The sequence below is a fragment of the Dunckerocampus dactyliophorus genome, chromosome 11 (genome assembly GCF_027744805.1).
Source record: "Dunckerocampus dactyliophorus isolate RoL2022-P2 chromosome 11, RoL_Ddac_1.1, whole genome shotgun sequence".
Classification (NCBI taxonomy): domain Eukaryota; kingdom Metazoa; phylum Chordata; class Actinopteri; order Syngnathiformes; family Syngnathidae; genus Dunckerocampus; species Dunckerocampus dactyliophorus.
The window spans coordinates 28149940-28165333 of record NC_072829.1 but is presented as its reverse complement, the minus strand read 5'-3'; the positions used below and the strand labels follow the sequence as shown (position 1 = coordinate 28165333).

The window sequence follows — 15394 nt, the reverse complement described above, 5'->3', positions numbered from 1 at the left end:
AGTGTTTCCATTTAACAGGTTGTTATCCTTGACTGGACAGTTGAAGTCTTACCAGGGACAAGGTTTTGCAACTCTGTTTGCTTTTAACATTCAGGAGCCTGAGTGGATGATGGACAGCCATGGTCACACACTGCTGCGGGATGGCATTCCACTCCTCATCCAGGAGTTGCTGCAAGTCATCCAACGTGGCTGTGTTGGTCACCCCAGCACAAAGATCATGTCCAAGATGATCCCGCAAGTGTTCGGCCGGGCCGAGGTCAGGCACAGTAGTCAGAGGACAGAAGTTCAGGGTGAACAGATGCTTTAAAACGGCAAAGAAAAAAGGCACTGAAGCCGTTTAGTTATGAGAACATTTCTTTGTCCAATGTAATAACCCGATGTCCGAACGCACCTCCAGTTCTCGTCTGTTATTCGCTTGCTACGCCGCCACAAGGTGCGTGCTATGTTGATGGTCCACTTTGTCAGTGTGGACATGGAGTGGGGACGTGCCGTCTGTCCAACACACAGTTGCAGATATCCGCTGGATAAGACGTGTTTTGTTACAGTCCCTTTTTAAATGTAAGCTATTTGAGAAGTTGACTGATTTACGCAATTTAGGTCACCGCTTCCCGGGGGGGTGACAGTGGGTCCCGCAACCAAACCAGTTGAGAACCACCGCATTAGTCAATCGTCAAAAATGGAATTCTATTAAATTGTATGTCTTCATAGGATTTTTTAATGTTTTTTTTTTTCAATTTTCTTCAACACAGTGGAAGTGGAAGTATGTTGGAGGGTGGAGAAGATGAGGACAATTTATTCTTTGTGTAACCGCGGTGATGTAGAGTTGAAGGCTGTGTTGTGCAATTTCAAAGTCATATTAGGCAATTCCATCACGTCTGTATATGTGGGTGAACACATGCTGATACTCCGTGCATTAACCTATCCTTCTGTGTGTGCGTGTGTGTGTGTGTGTGTGTGTGTACTGTCGTGGTTTCCACAGCAGATGCAGCTGTCCGGCCCGTTGGACTGCGCCTATGTCACTGAGACTCTATTTTGGGGATATGTGTTGTTAGAAAGGTCAGATAAAGAAGCAAAGGCATCCTCGCAAAGCAGAGAGGGTGTCGGGTAAAAGTAGCAGAGAGTGGATATCCACACTCCACGTACACTCACATCACACACAACAAACAGAGAGACAAGACAGCACTCGACATTGTTACTTCTAGAAAAACGAAGGTCTGAGAGAGCGCTGTTCGCAAGGATTGGATCAGCATCATGGATGGAGACGCAGTCGACCAGGAGACATCTTTAAAGAGGACGGACACAAGCAACATCCATAAGGTACATATGGCTTTGTTAACGCCCCACATCATGGATTAAAATGTCTTTTTTGTCTTCTCCATCCTCACCGATAAGACAAAAAAGGATTCTGAATTATGTTGTGTCCAGTGAGCCTCCCTTCAGAGAATATAATACAGTCGGGACCTCACTTACGCCATGAAAAACTGATTTCTGGAACATATTTTTACGAAGTTTTCTGCTCTTTTTCACTGTAGCAACTACAAATCAAATCTTTTTTTTTTTTTTTACCTTGGATGGACGTTCGCGCTGCAGGTTTGAAAAATATGCTTTTCTTTATATTTTTCAAGCTGCTGCAGCCTTGTGCCGCCCACCTCACACTTTGAAAATCCCCGGGTGGAGATCAGGGGTGTCCAAAGCTGATACAGTATACACCATATACACCATATACACTGCATCTCAGCTTTGTCACATCACTGAAAAAGCGTATTATTAGTATAGACTTTGGTCTCTGCTCATATTTTCCTCATTTTAGCGGTTGTTTTTTTCCACATACTTCAACTTTCTTCTCAAATAATCTTCATAAAAGTTCTCGTAAGATTATGACTTTATTCCATAATATTAGAACTTTTTCCACAACCAAATTTTCCAACATTTTACATTTATTTTTTTAACTAATTCAACTTTCTTTCTTGTAACATTATGATTTTACTCCCATAATATTTTCACCTTATTCCATAATATTATAACTTTTTCCACAACCTAATTTTCCAAAAAATACAACTTGTGTTTGTTGCGTTTGTTCCACATAATATTCTATTTTGGTTTCATAATATATAAAATTGTTCTTTAATATTTCAACTCTATGCTGCTCAAATGACATTATTTTTTTCTCGTAATATTATGACTTTACTCTCGTAAAATTGCGACTTTTTTTCTTATTAGAATCCGATTTTTTTTCTCTTAATATTTTGACTTCATTCTCATAAAATTTCAGCTGTTTTTTCCATTTTTACATTTTTGGGGGTGGCGGTTGTTTAGATTTTTTTTTATTTATTTAATTCAAATTCAAATTCCTTTCTTGTAATATTATGATTTTATTCCCATAATATTTTCACCTTATTCCATAATATTATTATTATTCCACAACCTAATTTTTCAAAAATTACAATTTCATTTTGCTTTGTTTATTTCTCATAATATTCCGACTTCAAAAATAGCATTTCAATAGAATAATTACTATTAATTACTAATCAACTATTTTCTCTTCATATTTAGACTTCATTCTAACAAATTTGCTGGGGGGTTTTTCAATATATTTCTTCTCAAATAATCTTCATAAATTTTCTTCTTGTAATATTTTGACGTTATTCCAATAATAACTTTTTCCCCAGCCTAATTTTCCAAAAATTACAACTTTATTTTGTTTTGTTTACTTCTCATAATATTATGACTTCAAGAAATAACATATTTTTCTTTAATATTTCAAGTCTATGCTACTACAATGGAATTCTTTTTTCTCATAACATTACAGATTTATTCTTTTAAAATTGCAGATTTCTCTTAGTAGTTGGACTTCATTCTTATAAAAATGTTCCATTTTTGCCCTGTTTGTTTCCCATATTCCCAAACCTTGCATGTTAGGTTAATTGGACACTCTAAATCAGGGGTGTCCAAAGTGTGGCCTGGGGGCCATTTGTGGCTCGCGGCTGTTATTTATTGGCCTGCAACGCATTCTAAAAATATACCAAGAAAACTTTAAAAAAAACAACAACAAAAAAACTGCAGAAATGGAAAAATGTGCAGTTGTTTTAAAAGACCAAAAAGTGAAAATATTAAGACAAAAAGGTTGGACTCTAACGATAAAAAGTCATAGTTTTATGAGAATAACAGCGTAATATTATGAGCGTGAATGGAAGTCTTCTTCGCCACTCGTCTTCCAAAGATAGACAGAAAGTTTCACTTTGAACTCAAAGTGTGTCCAAGATATCCACTATTTGTTGTAGAGGAGTGCAACAAAAAGATCAACATAATGGACGTTCCCTCTTTGTTAGCTTTTAGCTAGCACTTGGCCTTTGTCCTGTGCAATTATTTGGATTTCAGCTGGCAGTGTGTCCCACAGATGACAAGTCTTTACTGAGTGTCCAAATGTAAAATCTAAATCGAGATGCTCACCAAATCCCAGAATGGCATTTCCTATCTCACATTGCATTGCTGTCTGCCGAGGGCCATCATGTCCCAAGAGGAGAGTGTACTGACTAATTTTAGGTGGCCTTACATAATGTTACTTAAGGCATCAAACTAGAAAGGCAGTAGTGTGATTGATTATGTTATTTTACGACATGATATTGAGCATTGTGCTTTGCTTGGAAGACCGGAATGAAGTGCTTTGTGTTGATTACCCTGCAGACAGATGAACCACAGCTTGTGGAGAGTACAGACCCAGGAGGCGGGACTCCAGAGGGGGACACACTGGAAGGTCGGCGGGTAATGGCCGGGGGGGCAAAGGGTATCGTGGCACAAGTGGGAGGTGAGGAACCAAAGACAGCTGCTTCAAAGTCAACTGAAGGTGACGCCGAAGACGAAGGACAAGATAAGGACAAAGCATCTGCTCGTGTTGACAGGGCGGGTCCAGGAGAGAAACAGGGTGAAGCAGAGAGGGGGCGGGGTAAGCATGAAGGGCAGGTGGACGACATCAAAATTAGAGACTCTCTCAAAGATGGAGATGAGATGACGAGTGAGAAAGCGGAGGAAAAGGTCAATGGTGAAAAAGGTGTGGATAAGGTGAACGAGAAAAAAGGTGTTGATGACACAGTGAATGAGGAAAAGGCTGGTGACACAGTGAATGAGGAAAAGGCTGGTGACACAGTGAATGAGGAAAAAGGTGTTGATAATGCGAAAGAGGAAAAGGCTGGTGACACAGTGAATGAGGAAAAAGGTGTTGATGACACAGTGAAAGAGGAAAAGGCTGGTGACACAGTGAAAGAGAAAAAAGATGTTGATGACACAGTGAAAGAGGAAAAAGGTGTTGATGACACAGTGAAAGAGGAAAAGGCTGGTGACACAGTGAAAGAGAAAAAAGATGTTGATGACACAGTGAAAGAGGAAAAAGGTGTTGATGACACAGTGAATGAGGAAAAGGGTGGTGACACAGTGAATGAGGAAAAAGGTGTTGATGACACAGTGAAAGAGGAAAAGGCTGGTGACACAGTGAATGAGGAAAAAGATGTTGATGACACAGTGAAAGAGGAAAAAGGTGTTGATGACACAGTGAAAGAGGAAAAGGCTGGTGACACAGTGAATGAGGAAAAGGGTGTTGATGACACAGTGAAAGAGGAAAAGGCTGGTGACACAGTGAATGAGGAAAAGGGTGTTGATGACACAGTGAAAGAGGAAAAGGCTGGTGACACAGTGAATGAGGAAAAGGGTGTTGATGACACAGTGAAAGAGGAAAAGGGTGCCGATAAGGTGAATAAGGAAGACGGCATTGATAGTGAGCCAGAAAAGCAGGAGAAGAAAAAACAAGTCAAAGAAGCAGAAACAAAAGATGAAGAAAAATTAAAAGAGGCGGAAAAGCCAGGGAAGCCCAAAAGAGCCCCAAAAGCCACACCTCAAGCTGTGTCCCGTCCAAGACTCTCAGGTCGCTCTGGCAGGGCGTCCAACAAGAGAGACATCATCGCTAAGTTCCAGCAAGGCGCACCAGTGTAAGCCATGTAACTCAAGTTTGATGACTTTAATGCAAGTTTACTGACAATGTATTTGGGGTTCGCCCTTAGGACGCCCACACCACGCAACTTCAAAATTCAAAAGTCATCAACAGCTTCGGCCACGGGGGCTTCCATCAAACAGAGGATGCTTCAGTGGTGCCGCAGCAAAACTCGCAACTACCAGGTATACTTTTAAACAATGCAATAGCAGGATGTGCGACAACCCCAAAAACATGATCCTTCATCAATTCATTTATTTTGAAAAACCGTGAAAGAGTGAACCTACAAAATTCAAACCGCAAAGTGGCGAGGGACGACTATATCATTCTTTTTAATATCTCCAAACATGACATGAGTGGCCACAGTGGAGTCAGGTGGGACATCTGAATGTATACAGTATCACGTGGATGTATTTAAAGCACTCAACACTTGAGGCCATTGAATGGATTGCAACTGGACTGTTCAGGCGTCAACATATGGGACTTGTTTAAGAATCACTGACGAGTTCACAAAAAAAAACAAGCTTTGATTAATTATGGTCATTCTGCGTTTGTCCCACTCGCAATAAAAATGAAAAACACTGCTAAAAGTTAGGCGTTCTTTCTTTCTTTTTTTCATGTATTGCGCCTTCGCTGTCCTCTGGCGCCCCCCGGTGGAGATGCTGGTCTATCAACATCTTTCATTTCTCCTGATTTTGCAAGGTGTTGACGTAGAAAACTTGACGAAACGCCCAATAAGAACTAAAAAAAAAACTAAAAATGTAGCTTTTAAACACCGGTACAAGTTAGCTAAAGTGTTTTGTAATGGTGCTCGTCATAACAACCTTGTCTTGATTTTGCAGGGTGTCAACATAGAAAACTTCTCATCATCTTGGTGTGACGGGATGGCTTTCTGCGCATTAATGCACCGCTACTTCCCTGATGCTTTCGACTACAGCGCCTTGAAACCCACAGAGCGGGAGAAAAACTTCACACTGGCCTTCCAGACTGCAGAGTATGTCTTCTATCTACAGTAAATCATATTTTTACAGTATTTTTTTTTCTCCATCTTTACCATTCGCGTCACTCCAGGTCCTTGGCTGACTGCTACCCCCTGCTGGAAGTTCCCGACATGCTCATGATGGGCAACAACCCAGACCCAATGTGTGTGTTCACCTATGTCCAATCCCTGTGCCACAGCCTCTCCAAGATCGAAAAAGAGAGGAAGGAAAAAGAGGAGAAAGCAGGTGAAGACAGCAAAGGGCAAGGAGAGAACGCTGCCAAGGAAGATGAGAGCGAGACGCTGAGTGGTAAAGAGGAGACAGGAAGTGGTATCTCTGAGGCCGAAATAGCTGCAGAGGAGGAAGAGGCACCAAACAGCTGTGAGATGGAGGAAGATGGAGGAGTGTTAGTCGAAGCAGAGTCCTAAGGAAGGAATGACCAAAGAAGAGTTTGTTCATGGGTGCACTGATTTGAGAGCATCTTCGTTTGTTGTTGGTTTGCTTAAAAGGCACCATGACTTCTTTTTACATATGCAGTCGTCCCTCGCCACTTTCAACATTGCTCCCTCACTCTATCATGGTTTTTCACAAATTCATTCATTAATAAATGGCTTACTGTGGCCTATTATTACTCAAAAATATTAAAAGAAGTCGTATGCCGTATTCTGATCACTAGGGTGTTAGTAATGTTACATTGATGAGACATTACATTACGTTACCTTAACACTGCATGAATTCAGCCGTGGCACGTCTGACATGTTGGAGTGGGAAAAAAAGTTCTCCTCCCATTCTGTGTGGAAGTGGTACGTTTTTGGCTTCTTACTTTGTCCTTCTTCCCCAGTCCGTTTGAAAATCTTTCTTAAGTTTAGAATATATAAGTTGGAGACTAACCAGTTAGCTCGTTAGCTTGCTATGTTTAATGTAGCGGCGGCCTCTTGTGTCCCTGCAGTGATTCGTAGCCTGCGCACTAGAGTTGTGAAAGGTGATGTAAACTAATAATAATAGGAGTGGAAAGGTGACTGTAGTGGTGTTATTTCATGTCTACAGGGCTCTAGTAATATATATAATTTTTTTAAAACACGCGTTTAGAATGTCATAAACAGGGTTTTATGTTCTAACTACGAAAATATTACATTTGATAATATTACATAATATTGGTTCTGGAACCAATTAACTGTGACAAACGCGGGACGACCGTACACTACTGTGTTGGTACTATGCACATCCACTTGTTTGATTCTTAATTCTTGTGTACTCTGAAAAAAGATTACATTTTTCCTCCCTTTTCAGAACAATTTAAAAATGGGGGAATGGACAGAAAAAGGAGATTACAATTAAGGTTGTGTGATGAATTCAAGATTGTATAGTATATATATCCCAGTGGCTGTTCCCTGGCTGGATGTTATCACTAACACATTAGGGTGATTAGAATCTCTTACAACTAGTTATCTTTTGAAGAAAACTATGTACTGTAACATGATCGCGACTATATACAGTCGATCAGAAGTATTTCATATGTATATCAGCAAGCAATGTACAGTTGCACTCCACATTATTCAAGCCAAAAAGGACTTGAATGAATTTGTAATATTAGATGAGTCGCACTATTTCAATTGTTTTGTTGGTTTGTTGCACACTCCTGCGAGTTTATGAATATTTCAGTAAACACAAGTTAAAATGATGGTTGGATCATTTTGAGTGCAATCATTTTTTGATTTCAAAATGTTAATATCCTCTGATTTCAGTCTCTCAAAATGGAATATTTTCTAATTTCCTCAGTCATCAAAGAAGCAGACGTATAATCTTTGTATTTCAGGCAAAACGAGATATGCACACACATAGGCTTTGACTTTGGAAAACAATGACGGACATTTTTGCCTCTTTTCTGTTATGTTGCGGACCAAACCACAAACTGTGTTTGCTTCATGTTGATTTGGCCTGTCTAGGGCAAACTGCGGCCCAGGTGCCATTTTCAGCTCCTGGTTGTTTTTCATTGGCCCTCTGCATAGTCGACAAACACAGTTAAACAAAAAAAAACAACAGCAAAAATGGAAAATAGAGCAGTAATTTTACGACAATAAAGACAAAATATTAGGAATATAAAGTAATAATATTGAGAGAAAAAATAGCATAAATTTGAAATATGAATGACTGAAATGTGTAATTGTTTAAAAAGTTGTAATATTATGATGGATAAAAGAATTAGCATTCAATACAGTTGTCCTCTACAAAGGACACTGCATAAAAACAAAATGCACTTTGTTTTATTTTTCCGTGCTTCTGAGGACATGCTGCTACAGCACAGTAATGAAATGTGGTGAAAAGACTGTTGTAGCGGCTTTGGTGGAAGCATTACGGTAATCAGCGTCACTCACCGGAAGTGGCATTGTTTTGTAGCTGGAAGCAGGCAACCCAAGCGACTGCATCGTTGCATTTTTCTTCTCCATTAGTATATTTTCACCGGCAGCAAACTGATTAATCAACACTAGTCCACAAACATGCCGACGGACACTTTGAATCTGGAGTCTCAGCTTTTGTCCATTATGGACGTCCTGGTGAAAGCGGCGGTGTTGGAAATAAGCCAGCTTTTCTCCGAGAGCTCGTCGTCCCTGCGGCTCCACCTCAGCCAGAGCCTGAGGGACAACGAGAACCTGAGGATGAGGATGAAGGTGATGAGGAGCGAGCTCTTCTCCCTCCGACTGCAGACCAGGGCTAACCGACCGGCAAGTCGTTTTTCGGGCTTCCGAGCAAATACACCCAAAGCCCGGAGCAAAACAACAGGTAAAAAAGGCGCTCCGACTACCAAAAGTTGAAATCACAACAGTCACTCCTATTATTCCATTGGTGTCAACGAATAACTTGTTAAAGCTTATCAATCATGGCGACTTGTTGTGTGTTCATGTTGTTTTAGTTAGTTTAGCTTGCGTGTTTCTTCTTCTTCGCACTGAAAACACGTCGAGACTGAATCAACAGCGCCTTTGCACGTGCTAGTGCACGCCAACGATTCCACATAACTCAAATTGGACGGTGTATAGTGACTAGTGTTTGAAAAATGTATGCAATTTAATTTTTGGTATGAAAAACTAGTTAACTCTGGTCTGTAAAAAAGAACTGTTTAGAATGAGAATTAGATTCTTGCTTGGTAGTGATCTTTCATTTTGCTTTTCACTTTGCCAGTCGTCTTAAAGCCACCTGCCGCCCAAGAAACTCCGTCCGCCTCTGTGCACCTGCAGGCCGAGACGTCCTCGCCTGACACTAAAGAGGTCATTTGTTGTTTTGGCACATCTTCCTTCAGCAGCTGGAATGATTGCTTTTGTGTTTAATATTTGGCTGTTGTTCTTTTTCTTTAGTGTGCCATTGAAGAGAGTCCAGATATCATCCTGATCAAAGATGAAGATGACACTGGAGGATGCGAGCCAAGTCAAAGTGAGTCACTTGGATGAAGGTTTTAGGGCACACTCGACCCACACACACACACACAGAATTCACATAAGCAGGGGTCGACTGTTATTTGCCTTTCTTAGTCTTACTGACAAATGGTATAGAAAGGTACGCATCCAACTCCTGATGTACAAAGTGCTTTAGGCTACCTCCAGTTTTATTTGTAAGATCATGTAAACTACATGTTTATGTGGCTAGTCAAATCACCGACAACTAGCTTCACCGCTTTCGTATTACAATCATCTCTTGTTTACCGCAGTTAATTGGTTCCAGACCGGCCGTGATAAAGTGGATTTTCACAAAGTGGGATTCCTTATTTATAAATCAAATATTTCCATAGTTAGAGCATAGAAAACCTGACCTTCTAAATGCGGTTCTTAACATTATTAGAGCCCTCTAGACATGAAATAACACCTCTATAGTCACCTTTACACTCATGTTACCCAATAAAGTAGACATAATCACAGAAAATAAGCCATTTAAGACATAAATAAGACTCGTGCTCGTGTGTGTTGAAAAAAATGTGTTCCAGACATGTGGAGGACAGGAAGTGACATTGGGAGTTCATAATTGAGCGTTAGCCAGGAGTGGATTACGGCTGCAACAGTAGCCAGTCGAGTCGAGTACTTGTGTGCCTCACCTAACATTACTGACACCTACTGACTGGTGTAGAATACTACATAGCATTACGTCTTTGAATGCATTGAAGGCAAACATTTTCTTAAATATGCATATTGTTGACTAACAATAGGCCACATTCAACCACAAAGCATCATTATTTATTCATTAATATATTTTTGAAAAACTGTGACAGAGTGAAGCTGCAGTGTGGCAAGGGACGACTGTACATACCTGTCAGGGGAAGTTGACCCCCGACCACCGATGAACTAACAAAATGACACAGACAACAAGATTTGAGATTTTCTCGTGCGAGGAGAGGGCGTCCGTGCCACACTGCAACACTCTCTGACGGACCACACTCTCCTGCTTCTTTTTACCGTCATAGATGGGCGATACCACATAGATGGATGTGGTGAGTGAAGTTTCGATGTTAGTCACAATTAGTTCCGGTCGCGGACTGTTGAGGAAGCAGCTGTTTAGCTCACGTCTGTGGCATGTGTTTATGTCCTTGAGATGGCCCGTATCTTCCCCGCAACCCGGGTGCTCCCTTATCTCAACCGCTTTCTCTCAGTGCACTCGCAGCACTTTTCCAACTCTAAAGAATACACAGGGAATCACAGTAATACTAGACTGTTTGCTTAACTTCAGATAATAAAATATAGACTATGTACATACATTGGGAAGAAAATCCTGAACAATAACACGTTTTATTCCCACATACACATCACTGTAGAGCTGACATTGTGCACCGTACCCCTTGTAGCCTGGAAAACATGAACACATTTTAAGAGCAAATACATGATGGTAAGTTGAGGAAAATAAATGTACTGTACATCTGCAGCATGAACATTATCAGCTATACCTGAGTGTGTATATTTTCAGGTCAGGATGACTGTACGCAAACACAGAACATGGAGCCTGGAGGTTCTTCCTGTCAGACAGGAAGTAACGAGGAGCTGAGAATCGTGAGTGTTCACGGACGAGGACAAGGGCCTCTTCAGGATGAAATTGACGCCCTTTTTGCTGCAACTGATCAGCAGGTTTTTAGCACTCAGGACCTTACAGTCACTCATGATAGTTTCTTGAGTGTCCCCCCTGGTGCCGGCGATCGAGGCACAATGAGAGGGATGCAGGATGACAGCGTTGGAGCGTTGAGAAGCAGCCAGTTGGAAAGACTTCCTTCCTCTCAGGTGGCTATATTGAAAACGGCTGCTAATACAGGACATCCCAGTCACGGCAGCCACTTCCCACCGAAACCGAGCCCCGCCTCGCAGTCTCACGCTGTCAGCAAATCACAGGACTGCAACTTCTGTGGCAAGCTCTTCCCCAGCCGCGAGGACATGATCATGCACCGCGCCTCTCACACGGGGGAGTCGCCCGTCTCCTGCGCAATGTGCGGCAAGTCGTTCGCCAACAAGACCACGCTGGGCATCCACATGCGCATTCACACAGGAGAGAAGCCGTACGCGTGCTCACTGTGCGGGAAGCGCTTCACGCAGAACGGCAGCCTGAAGATCCACCTGAGGACGCACTCCGGGGAGAAGCCCTATTCCTGTTCTCAGTGCACGGCTAGCTTTAATAACCCCAGCAACCTGCGTAGACACATGATAACGCACAACACTAATGGGGTGATCTGACCATGACCAACTTTTTTTATTTATGTCTTTATTTGTTTAATGGTAGTTGAAACCTTTTTTTCTTGAGTGAAAAGTCCCATATTATACTATTTTTTGTTACACAAAACACATTTTTATAGTTTTACATGCAGAAAACAATTTAAAATGCATCAAAATACATATAAATGATGAAGGAAAGTGGCAAATGAACATTTAAGCTTACTTTTACCTTCATTGAAGACGTGATTCTTGACGTGACTGAACAGGACGGTGGCGATGGGTCGATCTCGCTGCCACATCGTGTCTTTGGGAACAGGCACGTGTTCAGTGAAGGTAAAGTTAACCTTGAATGTTCATTCATCCCTTTCATTCCTCATTTATGTGCATTTAGAATGGTTCTATGCATGTAAAACTATAAAAACATGTTTTGCGTTAACACTGTTGAGCGTCAACCGCTGATGACATCATAGACGGGCTTCCGGTTCCGCTTGCCATTTTGTTAGCTAGCTAATGGGATGCTAACAAGGAAGGACGTTTTGTGATTTAAAACAAAAACAAAAAAACATTAAGAACACAGTTGGACTCACGCAGCGAATTAACATCTCAACGAGACGCGCGCCCTATTGTATGACAACCGAAGAATGTACGCAAACCGAGGAAAAATTGTGTCGTTAACTGAAAGACATGCTAACCGGGGCAGACACTAACCAAGGTTCCACTGTAATACATTTTCGTCACATTTGGTGTGTAGGGACACATATCACTGTTAGAATATCATTAAAAGGCCGTTTTGAGTAATTGGGGGACCTTTAACTATACACAGTGTTGACGTTTTGGACAAATTGAGTTGAGACCAAACATGATATGAGGATCAAAACCATCAGCAATAGCAAATAAAGCCTTAACTTGTGTTCTGCTCCGATTCAACAATATGGGATCCTGTGAGGTCATGGTACCTACGTGGCTTTAGTCGTTAGCCTTACCCCGAATATGATGGAATTTGGAATGTTTTTCTGTTAACATATTCACAACTTTGACAATTCTCAATCACTGGTGCTTCGCCCTTTACACTCGCTTAAAGGGGACCTATTATACTAATTTTCAGGCCTTTGTATTGAGTTCTGGACTCCTGTAGAGCAGCAACACACGATAACCCGCACAGAACGCTTTCTAGATCTTCCAGACTCTGCACCTCTTCCTGCAGTGATCCTGCCTCCCGCCCAAATGGTCTGTGTAATTTACTCCATCCCGGCCCTCCTCCAGGCACGCGTCCCGCCGAGCCCACTCCGCTGTGATTGGTCACACTCCCTCCGCTTGCTGTATGCACACTCTTTAATGCTACAGAGACAACCACTTTTGTCCCATTACTTGAAGAAAATAAACACAGTTAGAACACTGATCAATTATTTACAGCTTGCTCTTCTGACTCTTCGACACGGCCAAGTCACGTCGGAAAGGCGTCGGACTTCAGTATGGCAGCTTCGTATTGGCCCATGTTCACAAAACAGTCCCGTGTGAAGTGCCGTTGACAGATGAGCATATTTTTCTCTCGCTGGCTGGGAATCAGCAACTCCAACCACTTCTGCCTGATGCTCGCCTCTTTAGGCGCACCCCAACCAACATTTCCTGGGAGCCATTGCTCGACGTGCTAACACGGTGAACAGAGTAAAGCAGAGCAGGGTGAGGGCAGGCCTACAGCTTGTGCCTGGGCACGCCCATATAAGAAAGTCCGGGTTGCATTGACGTCAGTGGACAGCAGAGCTGTCCAAAACTGCTTTCAGGACTCACTTGCAGATGCGCAAACCTCATTATCTGACGCGTCGGCATCGTTTAACACAAGAATACAACATTGTAAGAACATATATAGGTCAGAAACAAGGAAAAGCATAATAGGTCCCCTTTAAATACAACACAGCCTCAAATAGTTCACATACTTTGGCAAATAGTGGCCATTCCTCGAATTATTTCCATGTTCACAGATGTCTTTCACTGTTTCTTTGGGTAATTAACTGCTGGACCCAACTGAACTCTGTTGCTTACCAAAACAGCAGCACCCATTGAGTCATGAGTCGCTTCCAGATGTATTATGTCCTGTCTTAAAGGATCTTGCTGTTTTCCAGCGGTTGGCGGTCAAGTAGGCGTTCATGATTATGTTTCGGTTAGTTACATTTCTCTGCATTTCTCATCATTTTTGTCTTGTTGAAACCCGAGTTTCACTTGACATTGCATTTTAAACAAGCAGGCTATGGCTATCTACATTTAATATTGTATATTATTGTAAATATAAAGGTCTCCCACCATCTGCAGCTGAGTAAACACACTACTTCCAGTCACTGAGGAAATGAGGAAATATGCTAGTTTGGCATTTGTTTATATGATGGGGAGATACCCTTCTCAAGATATTTCTCCCTGATAATCCGCAGTATGATCAAAAAGAGATTTCAGCCAACGTCCCTGTCAAAAGTATTGGATGTCAAATGAATTTGGTTATTTTACACAAGGTCAGAGATGTGATAAGGTTGTAATTAGTACTTTATATAGTAATGTTTCACACTGATGTTGGATTATAGCGTTTCTCTAATTCTTTTTGCAGAATTTTAAACGGAAAGGAAATGTGAACATTTGACCTGTTGAGCTGCATATCTGCTACAATGCTGCTCACTGAATGATTAGACATCACAGTGTTTAACCTACCGCCATTGTTGTTGACGTCTTTACTTTTTAAAGTTGTAATACAACTTTCTGCCGCTTTGTTGTCTTACTGTGAATAAATATAGAGTTTACAACCCTTTCCAAGTGACAGTTGTCCTTCGGTGCTTTCCCTTTGTACCTCTAGAGTGCAGCGTTGTGATATGACTGCTCTGACCCAGCTTTGCTTAACACTGCACTTTCTAGCCACTCTAAAAGGAACTGGGAAATTCCTTGCATTGTTCCTTTTCCCCCCAGTGCAGGACAGTTTTCTTGTAATGTCAGCTCAATCCAAAAAAATACCCCTAAAATAGCGAGACATCTGGCTGAATGCCGTTATCATGCAGTGTGGTCTTCGCAAAAAGCTGTAAAAATAATATATATTCATACTTTTTTCCCCCTCCTTATGCGTTGATCTTTTCAGTATATATACTAAACATGAATTGTATGTGGGGGGGTAACTGTTGTACAAAAATCTGTTTTTTATTGACAAAAACAATTTCCATAAGACACATTTCAAGGCGTATTTGCTTGTTATTATTATTATTAGGCACTGAGATGGGTCAGTGATTGCACACATTTGACTCAAACAACCAAAACTGCTGGAAAAATATCATAAATTAATATTTTTAAGGAATCTGTTAAAACTATACGTCTGCCTTAAATATTCATGCAAAATATATTTTTTACTGTTTAAATGCTAGTATGTTTATATATGTTTTTTTATTTTTTTTTTAAAGTGAAAACACACTTTTTATTTGATTTTTTTTACATTACTATTATCCAACATCAATAGCGACACACGCCTATCATTTCAGGAAGAGTAAAAGGTGGGAAATGGTGCTGCATGCTTTGAATGGGAAAATGAAGCGCCGTCTGGGGGACAAATATATTTTAAAAAAAACTTGTGGTATCCAAATTAAAATCTTCAAAAGGATTGTATTTGTTTATGTTCAGATAGATGTGGAAGCAAAAAAGACATTCGCAAGGAACAACTGTGTCAGTTTTTGTGTTGTGTTGCAATTTTAGGGTAATTTAAGAAACATATGACAATTTTACAACGTTTT

The 15394-nt window shown here is 41.1% G+C and overlaps 2 protein-coding genes across 2 annotated transcripts; both read left to right on the top strand.

Annotated features, from left to right (window-relative positions):
* Window positions 1–1000: 1000 nt before the first annotated feature.
* On the top strand, window positions 1001–7654 carry smtnl1 (smoothelin-like 1). Its single transcript, XM_054792108.1, has 5 exons — window positions 1001–1317; window positions 3685–4979; window positions 5052–5166; window positions 5824–5975; window positions 6053–7654. Exons 1-5 carry the CDS (start codon window positions 1252–1254, stop codon window positions 6387–6389), a joined length of 1965 nt encoding a protein of 654 aa, XP_054648083.1. The 5' UTR covers window positions 1001–1251; the 3' UTR covers window positions 6390–7654.
* A 675-nt stretch (window positions 7655–8329) lies between these two features.
* On the top strand, window positions 8330–14418 carry LOC129189467 (gastrula zinc finger protein XlCGF53.1-like). Its single transcript, XM_054791142.1, has 4 exons — window positions 8330–8742; window positions 9139–9224; window positions 9312–9387; window positions 10906–14418. Exons 1-4 carry the CDS (start codon window positions 8460–8462, stop codon window positions 11658–11660), a joined length of 1200 nt encoding a protein of 399 aa, XP_054647117.1. The 5' UTR covers window positions 8330–8459; the 3' UTR covers window positions 11661–14418.
* Window positions 14419–15394: the final 976 nt, after the last annotated feature.